Below are 13,433 nucleotides of genomic sequence, written 5' to 3' on the forward strand. Positions count from 1 at the left end.
TATCTGCAGGGTGATTTGTTTCCTCTCTACAAGGTGATCTTCTAGCTGATCCCTCTACAGAGCGATTTGCTTGTAGCTGAATTCTCTACAGGGTAATTTGTTTGAGGCTGAACTCTCTACATGGCGGTTTCTTTGTAGCTGAACTCTCTACAAGGTGACTTCTTCTAGCTGAACTCTCTACAGAGTGATTTGTTTGCAGCTGAACTCTCTACATGGTGGTTTCTTTGTAGCTGATCTCTCTACAAGGTGACTTCTTCTAGCTGAACTCTCTACAGGGTAATCTTTTCGTAGCTGAACTCTCTACAGGGTGATTTGTTTGCAGCTGAACTCTCTACATGATGGTTTCTTTGTAGCTGAACTCTCTGCAAGGTGACTGCTTGTAGCAAAATATTAACTGGTTGCTGCTGAATTCCCTACAGCATAACTTGCAATGTAATAGAAATTTATAATGGAGTAAATCATGAACTAGGTGAATGCTCTATTAGGGTATATCGATCTCGCATTTGCTACGCGGAGTTGGCTTTGGAATCATAACTCAGTGGTTTGTAAACCGATTGTTCTGTACTACTGCAAGAACTTTCTACGATGACTATTCCAGCTACATACCAATTTTCAGCTCACTGCTCTAAGTGGTTTGCCTGGTAGGCGTGAAAATTATTGGTATTTTTATCATGGATACTATACTAATAACACGGGATTGGAAGCTCCGTTTCGCGCGCCGGCACTCCTCGTTGTACCGGAAGTAATTAATTTGACGGTTGCGTCATGTCATTAGTTATGTTGCTATCTTCGTTGCTATGCTCTATTATCACAGGACGGGATTTGGCTCTTGTTTCATGAGCTGTAAGTTTGCCTGTATAAAACAAAGAACTGTAATTGTTACACTAAGCCACACTCGAATCACTTAGCTTTTCCATAATTCCAGCAATTGTCTGGAGGACGCTTAGAAATACCCGAAACAGGTACACAAACTATGTGACTTCTCGTTTGGTTAACACTAAAAATCTTCTGGAAAAAGCGTTGAACTGTACCAACGTGCAGCACAAGCCATTTGGAATTGTCTGTACTTTAAAACAATTCCATTAGTTTTCACTGTATACCTTCAAAGACTTGGCAAAGAGTACAAAATACGATTTTCGTAGTGTTCCCAATTTATGTTGTGCTACAAGACAATTTGAGCTTAACTGCACAGAAATACTAGCTCATATATCACCCTATACACTTACCTTGGTTCTTCACTACCCTTAGGTAAGTTGGTATTGAAATAACCAGACTTTTGTAGCCTTCACCAACTGAAATGCAAGTCCACGAAACTACGAGGAGTGCTTATTTGGAATGTACACGCTATATTGAGTCCGCGAACGAAGCTTCCAATCCCGTGTTATTAGTATAGTATCTATGTTTTTATTCACGAATCTCGATCGCGCAATTGTTACACACCTTTGGTTTCATGTCATATCTCCATGATCTTAATTTCGATTGCTTTCAAACCACCAAAAGGCACTCCTACAATGGTTGGTCTATCCACAAACCAATTTTCAACTCATTCCACCAAGCAGTTTATCCTGTAGGTGTGACAATAAATCTATCTTGTTTCACACGAATAATCGATCATAACTCCTGAACCATTCACCGAATTTGCACCAAATTTGATACTAGGATTCTTTGTTGGACTCCCTTAATGTGTGCCAAATGTCAAGGTGATCGGAATACGCGTTTGTGTTTATAGCAATTTTTCAACGTGTGCGAAAAGACGAAGAATAAGAATAAGAAAATAATCAAAGAAATAAAAACGAACGTTTGGGCACTCATATCTCGGAAATGGTTAAGGCGATTTTCTTCAAGTTTGGTATGTGGGGTGGCCTACCTGGCGGGCACCTCTGCAGCAAAACTGGTTCCAATCTGATGAAGGATCACGGAGCTACAAAGGTGTGAAAATCGTGTTTTCTTTCTTCCTGTCAATATACTCACGGTGTGGTGCGCCGGCTTCTTGGGCCGCATGACACACTACCGTGTGTCTTGATTTACTGACTTCATCGTGTGTCACCAAATATACAGTTTTGTTAAAATTTTAACATGTGTATAGTCTTAAAATTTTGTTCCACGAATTATCTAATTGGTCACTTTAGCATAGTGTATTGCACGTTATACAATATGAAAGACGTTTTTCTTAAGCGATCAAGCATCATAAGTCACATTTCATTGAATACCACTTACTCCTTAAGAGAATCTTGTATTGCTTTTCTAACTGAAATACAGACTGATACATTAATGGCTGATGGTATGGGCTCGATGTCTTCACTATTTTAAGACCGAAATGTGCTTTTTTGCCAACTGTAGCAATTACAATGCATGAATCATGGACTTACCTTTATCCTCAATTGTGTACTATTTCTTTGTTTACTAGAGCATGTAGGTGTTGATTCATGGGTAATGCATCAATGGCTTTTATTGCTGAAATATTGTCCATAATTTTTGTGCGATGCTTAAAGTGTGCATATTGATTGCATAGCTTGTTCTTTTGCTGTTGTTTGTGAGCAACACTGTGCAATAGCTTAAACCAAAGAGTAATTGCATAGCCATAAAAGTAGAAACAAGGGAGGTTGCCTACACCTGGAGATACACCATATACTAGACTAGTGGACATTTAATCACTAATTCAGCCTTGGGTATAGACTGAATCAGGGATTAAATGTCTGCTAGTACATCTGCAGGCGTAGGTGACCTCACTATTTTTTATGGCTATGATTCCTAGACAGAAAATCCTATTTTTGCTGTACTTGTTTGTTTACATTTTTAATAACACAATTATGACTAGAAGACCCATGCATACAGCATCAAAAGGAGGAATGATGCCAGACTTGCCATTAATTAATTTTGCATCTGAACATGCACCCAATTATTACTGAGCAGTGATATGCCAATATGCTTTGTTTTAAGCTATGTTCAGCCTGTTACACAGCATTCTACTGAGGAACATTACATGAAGGAACTCTGCGATAAATTCAGTCACAACAAAAAACTCATTTTTTGTTTATGTAGGGAAGCCATCATGTTGTGCTATCACAAATTTACATATTTTGTAGTCAGCAAAGATAAATGGGACACAAAAGAGGACACAGGCAACTCCATGAAGTATGCATTGGACATACTGCCATATGCTAAAAGGCACCAGTCGGGCTAAAGTGGCATCTATCAGTAAAAAATTGGGCCCATAACCTTAGTGGTTGTTGCATTATATTTGTGTGACAGAATCAGGCAGGCAGGCAGTTAGTCAGTCAGTCGAAAATTCTGCTAAATAATTATTTTAAATTCCATAGCATTTTATTGGAAGCAATTTAGTTGCTTTGTAGACACTTCTTGGGCTTGCTTATCCCGCACCAATACTGCCAAGGTGTCGTGAGGCTGGTTTTGGGGTGTTGTTTTTAAACCAGATGTGCCCACAGCTGGTGTGTGGGCACGTGTCTGGTTTACTGAAATTGATTTGGCCAAAACCGCCTGTCTGTGTAGGTATGTCTGTCCAACACCCACGTGAGCAAACAGGCTTTGAGCTACAGTAAATAAACCTTCAATGTATAAAGGCTGTTTACGACTGTATGAGGCTTTGTGCAGAGAATTTGCATATAAAAACACGATAGACAAACTATAAAAACAGTTAAGAAGATACTTCATTGTGTAATTTTTGGTTTGAAGTGGTTTGCTCAAGTTATGCTTCCTTAACAGTGCTTAGCAATGTAATTGATGAATTATGGAATATTTGGTGAGTTATGAAATATGTTTAATTTTATGTACTGCATGTACTATTACAAAATAAGGTGAGAAAAAAGCTATAGCATTTTGTGAGTTTAATTTAGATAATAATGAGTTGATTAATTAATTCAAGGGATAGTATTTACTAGGTGACTGGTTTTTAGAACATCAACTTGTTTTGGCCAGAAAAGTCCAGGCCTTTGTGATCCCTAATATACAGTGTGATGTGTTTGCCATTCAACTATTTGCCAGTCTCTGGTCATTAATAGTTAGCTTACATAAATACAACTTCAAGGGGGAATGCATGCTGTAGCTACTAATATACTTTCATTCATGACATGATGTTGAAAATTCTGCTGAATACTTGAGGTGGATTGATAAAATTTCACCTCACTGATTGTCTCCACTTTGGTAGGTAGCATCAGATGCAATGACAGGTCCCATACATGTATTACAAGCACCTTAATTGTGCAGTATACCAGAATGCTTGACCTATGATAAGATACGTGGTATGTAGTGTGTTGTAGCCAGCACTCCACACCTGTGTGTTATTAACAGAAAGAAAGCACAGTGACGATTTTCACGCATATGTAGTTTTGTGCTCTCTTTTGTAATTTAAACATTTTAAAACCCATATAGTGATACTGACTGATACTAACTCTGTATTTACTCTGTATTGCTCCGTATTTCCGTCTTGGGACCATTATTCCAATTCTGTCAAAATGTGCACAGTAATAGACTACTGCTATGACTAGTGATCTACTTTTACCTACAAAAATTGTTCCAAGATGGAGTAAGACTGAGTAAATATGGAGTTAGTATCAGTAAGTATCAGTATACGTGAGTATTGCTGTGATATATCAGCTAAAAATTCTAACTACTTCATGCATATTTTACAACTACTGTGTATGTACTTGTATTTCAGGTTGAGGAAGGACAAAGTTAAGATGGTCCTTGGCAATGGCCAGTAATACACTGTTAGCCTTGCAGAAGAGAAATTCAGCATACAATTAAGCATCATTTTGCTTCCTAACACAGAACACTCTGCTGAGCTTCGAAAAGATTTGCTACAATATTTTATGTCCAAGCTTGATCTTGTGGTGGAAGATTTTATGTCAGCTGCAAAGAAGCCAATTGCATATATACCATGTTGTTTCTGCAATCAACTACATCTCAGGTTGTCATTGCTACTACAAGGGAAACAGCAACACTGTCCTATCAAGAATAAACCTTTGCTGCTTAAGTATTATCGCACTCTTGTCAGTGATGAAGGTAAATATTTGTTTATGTATTCACTGCATGTGTTTTTATTTCTTGCTATTTTAACTAAACTAAATATTCAGTTGTCATTAACAAATTATGTCTACTGTCTGTGCACAACTTAAAATGGAAAATAAATAAACAGCTTTCCTTATATTCCTTGCTTGTGGATCTTCCTTGCCTTTTGCGTGTACAGGCTTCCACTGACCAAAGGTCATGTTGGTATACTATTCAGATTTTGAACTGAAAATGGTTGGCCTGAGCCACTCAAACTTTAATTATTGAAGTATGACCTATACTAACTACCTGTGTTTCCTTTGAACGACAAGGAGCTTGTTGTTTGACTTTGTGTACTTATTATTTTGTTCATCGATAACCCACTCTACAACCAAGACTGAATAGTATTTGTATAGGAGAGAGCATCTTACTACATACAATGCACACACCAAATGCATGCACTGTGCAAAGTAACATCCCAACTGGTAAAGACTTGACCTTATCAACATGCAGTTCTCTGTCAACAGTATAGAAGTGTTAATGGTGGACTATGCACAGTGTGATAGCACAGGACAATCACTCTCCCCCATGAACTATGAACTCTTGAACATTATGAACTCTTGTTGATAATAAGCTCTTGCATTAATTTTAATATTTAGCATTTGTAAATGCATGAATTTATTTGGCTTACACTATCTATTATAATAGACATGAAGCTGAAATGTTTGGAAATAAATTATGTTTAAAATTATACAGTGGAATGGTTCAATATTATGTGTGTTAATCATTCTCCAACAATAATGATCTTTTGAATGCATACAGTGTGTAAGTTTGTATCATACTATGTTCTGTTTAGATGATTCGTTTGCAGTTATGAAAAGTGATCCTGTTGTATCAGCCAAGTCTAACAAAAGTTAGTTGTACTTTAATTTCTGTGTATTCAGTGTCTTGCATGTGCTATAAATTGTTACTGCATATTATAGTAAAAATATTGCCAATGATTGGCATTATCAAGAATGCTGTTCAAGCATAGTAAATACAAAGAGCATAAACTGTTGTGAATTTCTGTACCCTAGCTGTAGCTAGTATCATTTATGCAATCATAGCATAGTGACAGTATGCCAATGTCTTTGTATATATAAGCAATGCTTGTATTCTTTAGAGCAGCTTTCATATCCTGAATTACTGAAGTGGGTCAAGAAGGTACCACAATGGTTCATGGTGGCAACTTTCCTGTTGCCTGAACAAACTGTGCATATAGATATGAAAGAGATTGAAGAAGATGGACAAGGAAGTGCAGAAAAATGTCAAATTGCTTTGTCTAAGATGTTTTTTAACAAGTGTAAGGACACAGATATTACATGGAAGAGAGTTCACTCAGCATTTGTTAATGCTGGGGAGACTAACATTGCTGAAGAAATAAGGCTAACTTACATGGTGAATTAACTTAACTTTTGTTTGCCAATTTTTGTGGCATGAAATGCATATGTTACTACACTTTGATTTTATATCTATACTGAGTAGATTATGTAGATACAACAATTTTGTACTATAGGCTTTGAATACTTGTGATTGCTTTACATTTTGACTTTTATTGTTTGTAAAAATTAGTAACCTATTTTATAGTACTTTTATCCTACACAAATTTTGTATACAATTATTGTGAGAGAGTTGTTTAAGCAAATGTTACTAGCATTAAAGTTATTGATAATTTTAGTCAGTATTATTTTATTACTGTAACAAAGAATACGTATGTATACAGGGGTGGATCCAGACTTTGGAAAGGGGGGTGCACTTTGCTGAAAAGTTGAAGAGTAAAAAAAAGTCACAGCAATAATAGCTGCCCTAGCCTAGAAAGTATATAAGATCCTTATTCAGATCCTTATTTTAGCTGCATAGTTAAGCTACACTGCCTCATGAACACTGTGACTGCTTTATTAGAGTGATTGACTGCTCTATTAGAGTATCTCGATCTCGTATAAATGTAACTTTTTATTTTGAAAGGGATGAAGGAAGGGAGGGGGGAAGCATGTGCCTGTTGTTCTCCCCTGGATCTGCCACTGGTATAATGTGTTGCTTCACCTTTACATGATGTTATGGGTTTCATGCATCAGCATGATCTAGAGGTGCACCGATATGAGATTTTACAACATATCAATAAACAATATAATTAGCTTCAAATTGCCGATACTGATTTTCTTTAGTGTTTGGTTGCATCTGTTTTCAGTATGGACAATACAATCAATTTTAATGTTAAAATATGTAAAAAAGCAGTTGCCAAAAGAATTTTATAAAAATTAAAAAAAAAGACCAGTGAAGAAGATGCTATGAAAGGTCTGAGCAAAGAAAAACCAGCCTGACTTGGGAATCAAACCTTGGTCACTAAAATAGTTTACATCTTTAGTCTAATGCTTTACCCACAGTACTGCAACATCAAGTACACAGAAATCTGATACTTATCTGAAATATCTGCTTAAATTGTCAACTGTTAACTGATACCGATACCACCATATTAGTGCTGATTTTTACCAGTATTTATATTGCTGCACCTTTAGCATGATCAAATATATTATGGTAACTTGAATTGCAAGCAGTGAGTTTCACAAAAACTGGTATGTTTTTCTTATCTTGATCTTTTTATTATGAACGCTTTACAGTGTCCAGCACTGAAGGTCTGACAACAACATATGCTGCAGCTTTAGGATTACCTAACTTAATGTCAAGGACTTAGACTTAATGACTTACATCTTTGTTTATTATGGTGGCTTAATTCACAGCCCTAAAAACATGATACTCTCAGGATGAGTATCCTAACAGACTGTTTACTGTCTTTTACCTCTTATTAAATAAATAGTATCAATTAATTTCACTATAATGGGGAAGTACAGATCCTGTTCCAAGCTGTGTGAGTACGTGCGTGTGTGTGTGTGTGGCAGTATACATGCATGGATGCATGCAGCTATTCTGAAAAATAGGGCATGTGGGCAGCTACTTTTTCAAAATTATCATGATTCTCAACTTTTATATCATTCAGTGTGGCCATGCAATTTTTTAGCTTTTTAATAAAATGCAAATATTCCATTCCAGCACTGAGGTATGATCTGTCATGTGATAGGATGCAGTTGGCACATGTCTTGTTATCACAGGCCTGGTCAAATTATTACACCTTGTAAAGAGTAGAGTGACTCCATACCAATGTTGGTTGATCGCCTGCTCTACACAGTTAATTGTATTACTAGTGGGGCAAAAAAATTATTAATTTTCAACAAGTAGAATAGGGATCAAAGATTTGATTTTGAAAAGAACTGCGTAAACAAGAAGTAATAGGGATGATAATCCACAAAATTCTATGCATCATCAGTTCAAAGCAAGTTATTTGAATAGTGTACACTCAATTTGCGATTCCTATTTCAACATTTTAACAAAATTTAACCACAAGTTGAAATAGGAATCGCAAATTGAGTGTACACTATTCAAATAACTTGCTTTGAACTGATGATGCATAGAATTTTGTGGATTATCATCCCTATTACTTCTTGTTTACGCAGTTTTTTTCAAAATCAAATCTTTGATCCCTATTCTACTTGTTGAAAATTAATAATTTTTTTGCCACACTAGTTTCATGATTTTTTTCATGTCCATGCACATGGACTACTTCTTAAATATACGTTCAACAGTACATGATTGTTTAATAAAGAAACCCATTGTAATATCAACTGGCAATAAACAATTACATAAATAAGTTTAATAAACAATTAGTTAACAATACAGTTAACAATACAGTAAACAATACCACTTTCCTTTGACGAGTAGATAAATCCACTAGTGTGACCGTTTACTGCAACGAAGCGGTGCGAAATCTCAACAAGAGTAAAACACACGCTTGACAAAACGTGGTCGACTCCAATTAAAGTGCTGAGTATACGGAGTATCCCGCTTTTTATTTTTCAATCGCGTACGGAAGGGACACACCCCTTTTCAATTCGAAATTTACCAGTGTGTTCCAATAGCTTACAAGCCTTGTTATGTCGACTCTTAGCTGGTAAACAGCTGAAGAATATAATAGAAAGTATACACGAAAGGCGTACAGTAATAGTTTAAGTGACGAGGTGCGGGCCACACCCCCTTCACTGTCTCGTAATGAAGGAAGTCTAAAACCCGAGTTTCAGTGAACAATAGTTATGTTTAATGTTTAGTGTGATACAACTTGATGCATTTTAGTCCTGTGAGCTAAAGCAATGGAATTTTAAACAATTCTATATTATCATCTGTATGGCTTCTCGATCGAATGGCGTCTCGAAGAGTGATTCTTGCTCTATATCTCGCAATCGCATTAGAGAGGGAAGATTTTAATACCACACAGACCTGGGTACGAATGTTTTTTAAATACGCCATACGTTTTTAGGGCTGATATCTACTTCCTACGAGCTGTAGGCGCGCGAAACAAGAAAGAAAGAAGAAAGAAAGAAGAAGATGGAGAATCTAACCATTTTCAAAATTTTTAAAAACACCTAAAACTATTTCCCTTACTTTTAATACTTGTTGGCTAGTGTTGTAAACACAAAAGAAAGGTCTAGAATGTTTTAGAAATAAAATCTAAAGCCCGGAAGGCTGCTTTTGGCGTGCGTTCTATTAGAGTGTTTTGAAAAATTTCTGCCTGATCCCTATTATGTACCACTACCGTGGTACATGACACTACCGTGGTACATGATATAGCTAAATATATAATATGTATGTATATTGACTGGATAATCAGCCTTAATCTCACATTTTACAAGTGGAATATTTATAATTAAAATAAATGCGAATATGAAAGTAGCAACTAAAGAGACTTGATTTTTATTGAGGAAAGAATATTTCTGTACAGTGTAGCATTATAATGAAATGTGCATGGGTGATGCAAAACTGAGATGAGCTTTTATTGCTATGTAGTTAGCAGTGTTTTAGTCGTGCATGGGAATCTGTAGAACTCCTGAATTTATGTCATGCACTTGGGTGTACAAGACATATCCTCACTATGCTTAATTGTATGTCTACCTGATGTCTATATCTCCATGTATAGTTCAATGAATGGTACATGTCATGTAGAGACATGTACATGTAATTTTGCACATTCATTCATGTTGCTGCAGGTTATATCACTTGTGTAGGTAGGCGTAGCTTCATAGTAGAGCATCTGTCAAAATATGAAAAAATATCATGATAATCAGTAATATCGTGATATTTTCCCATGATATATTGTGATAGTAAAATTTCAATACCGCCCAGCCCTAGATATACAATATAATATATATTATGTACATAGCTGGGATGCATGGACGGACCAAGAGACATTTACAAAAAGTATATATATAAAGTTCTCAAGACTGTAACCTCAAACCTCTATAAAGATTACAGATTATACACATAACAATGAACAGCCATAATATTGGTTGTTTCTAAGTTAACTGAGTGGAAAGCAATAATATGCAGGAAAAATGATGTGGTGGCTGATGCAACATTAACTAACTGTTTATTACTAACAAACATACATCAACATCCTTGTTTAGTTCAGAGGATGTGAACACCCATAAATATTGTGTTAGCAGTGGGTTGTAGTCCATATATACTTTACTCAATGGTATACAGTGTATTATAGTCAGCTCCCACAAAAGTCATGATCAGGACTATTAAAGAATGAGGTGAGCATTCATGTATTTCTATCCAATGGTTTGTATTGAAACAACCACTTATCCTCATGTGCAATACATTCCCACCCAAATTTGCCTATTCTAATTGTATGGGATATTTCAAAAGCCACACAACTCAGCTACTCATGTCAGAAATATTTTTGTTCTGTTGTTCAGTTGCTTCATAGACCTTTTTAGACAGGTGATATGTGTAACTATGAGTACCTTAAATCCTGTGGACAATTCTTGACTAGAAGATTTGATGTGTTCCTGGTGTAACGAAGGTTACTAAGGAATTTACAGACTATTATAATGTTAATAAATTTCCTCTTACATTTCCCTGCAGATTGCAATAGTATACTAAAGGTTAATTAAAAGAGCTTTCATCAATTTTCAAGGAATTGTCCTGTGTATTTTCAATCATTGTAATACATGTATTATGAATATTAGTTTGGACTACCTGCTGAACTGCAATTAATAGATTTTAAACTTATCCACAGCTTATAAATGCAATACTCACATTATGTATCCAGTGTTGTTTTATATATGACTTGAACTCTAAATTTGTTGTGCCTAGAATTGCCTTCTTAGGATAAAATATACTGTACTCCACAATAAAAGGCTATCTGAGTTGCATGTATATACAACTTCTGCTTTTAGAACTCTGATTCCACCAATAAAACTTCACAATCCTTTATCAAGTTAAAGTGCTGAGCAATTATTGTGCTTGAGGTGGTGATGATGCAATAAAACTAAAAAGTATGTCAATCACGACAGCAGTAACCACTTTAAAATTATGCATAGCAAATTAAGATTTTTATGCATTGGTATCACACTGGTATGTATTATAGAGGAAAGTAACCTTGGGCCTGCAAATCAGTGTGAAATGTTCTGTAGTTGGCCAACTACAAAAACAAGACTTACAAGTTTATGACTGTCTGTACTGTGAAGGGAGAAATGTTTACTACTGTTAACACTGAAGAACAGATGTAGAATCATTCCATTTGTTGTGATGTGCAAATCTTGAATGGTGTGGCATATAATTGTACTGGCTTGAGAAGTCAAACTATAGCAAGCATTATGACATAAAGTCATTACGTATAACATGGCTGTTAATGCATATGTATGGCATCTGAAAGATGTACGGGCTCTGATAGTGCAAAATAGATGTATCAATTCAAACATCAGTTGTCCTGAAAATTATTACTCACGTCTGCTACTGTGGTATCCACTGTTGTTATGCTGACAGCCAGCACTGTAAGTATTTTTCTACTGTCTGTGGTCTTCACGAAGGCTGACGAAATTACCAATGAAATCTACTCTCAGGAAGTTGCCGTACCTGGTTCACAGACAGGATACGATCAGGTAGAATGTTGCTGTGTTATTAGAGATCGCTCTTTTCACTCATTTGATAGTGCAGTCATCTTACTAATAATATGACAATCAAAATTGTTGGATCAAATGTTGTGTTGGATTCAAAAATTACTGTAGAAAATCTTGAGAATATTGCAATAATTGGACATGGAACTTCCATTGTGAACTGTATTGGTATTGGAGCAATAAACTTCATCTCCTGCAACAATGTTACTATTACAGGTATTGACTGGGAGAGGTGTGGGTTGACTAGCAAGGAGCCATCATATCCAGGAATCAGATTTCACAAATCATCCAAGATTATCATTCAAAGCTGTTCCTTCAATTCTTCAATAGGACATGCTGTAGTCTTCTCAAAAGTTTCAGGAAATATACACATCAACAATTCTGTGTTTACACATAATAATCATCATAGAGATCATGGTGCAGCAGTGCAGTATACAGCTGATGGTACAACTCATACGCAAATAAAGTTGGTGATTAACAGCTGTAATTTCTCTTACAATGGAGTTGCCAAGAGTGTTATCTTTATTGATGGTTCAGGAAAGACAGCTGCAGTATTCATACTTGCAAAATTCATTATTTGTTGGCAATGAAGGAGTACCTGTATATCTTTCACATCATAAACTACACATTAGAGGTGATGTACTTTTCAAGCAAAACACAGTGATTGCTGGTGGAGGAATTTTTAGCAGCAGATCAATTGTTGAATTTAAAGACAGTTCTAATGTCATGTTCTACAATAATTCAGCAAATACTAGCGGTGGAGCAATCTTTCTTAATAATTCTAGAATATACTTTGGAGAAATTTCAGTTGTAAATTTTGTAAACAATATTGCTACTTCATATGGTCGTGCAGTATTTTCCATAAGTAAGTCTGCAACATTATTTGACAGAAACACAGTGGTAATATTTCAAAGCAATGCAGCCAGCACAAGTGGTGGAGCTCTGTATTTTGAAAATTCCAACATGTTATTTGCTGTAAACTCAACAGTGACCTTTAACCATAACACCACTACATTTGGAGGAGGAGCAGTTTTCTCTACAAGATATTCAGAAATATTATTTGACGGAAACGCAACTGTGTCTTTTATAGATAATGATGCTAGTGAAGGAGGAGCTGTTGAGTTTTATAATCACTGTAGGATCACATTTAAGGGAAACTCAAATGTGACATTTAGTCATAACAGCGCTACTTATGGAGGGCGGTGTATTCTAGAAGTTGTTCAGAGATATTATTCGATGGAAACACGACAGTGGAATATAAAGGGAATCATGCTAATAAAAATGGAGGAGCACTTAATTGTTTTGAGAACTGCAACATAACTTGATGGAAACTCAAAAGTGTTATTTAGTGACAATGAAGCAAGATTTTGAGGAGCA

The 13,433-nt window shown here is 35.8% G+C and overlaps 1 protein-coding gene across 2 annotated transcripts in view; it reads left to right on the forward strand.

The window, feature by feature from the left end:
* The window catches only part of LOC136265226 (uncharacterized), a 93,956-nt gene extending 87,226 nt beyond the window's left edge, over positions 1 to 6,730 (forward strand). For both annotated transcript variants that reach the window (XM_066060082.1, XM_066060083.1), the window contains exons 9-11: positions 4,676 to 5,022; positions 5,864 to 5,920; positions 6,170 to 6,730. In XM_066060082.1, coding sequence (XP_065916154.1) covers positions 4,676 to 4,721 — 46 coding nt within the window. In that variant the 3' untranslated portion in view covers positions 4,722 to 5,022; positions 5,864 to 5,920; positions 6,170 to 6,730. The remainder of the gene's footprint in view (positions 1 to 4,675; positions 5,023 to 5,863; positions 5,921 to 6,169) is intronic.
* The last annotated feature ends 6,703 nt before the right edge of the window (positions 6,731 to 13,433 follow it).

This window comes from Dysidea avara, chromosome 8 (genome assembly GCF_963678975.1).
Source record: "Dysidea avara chromosome 8, odDysAvar1.4, whole genome shotgun sequence".
In the NCBI taxonomy this organism is placed as follows: domain Eukaryota; kingdom Metazoa; phylum Porifera; class Demospongiae; order Dictyoceratida; family Dysideidae; genus Dysidea; species Dysidea avara.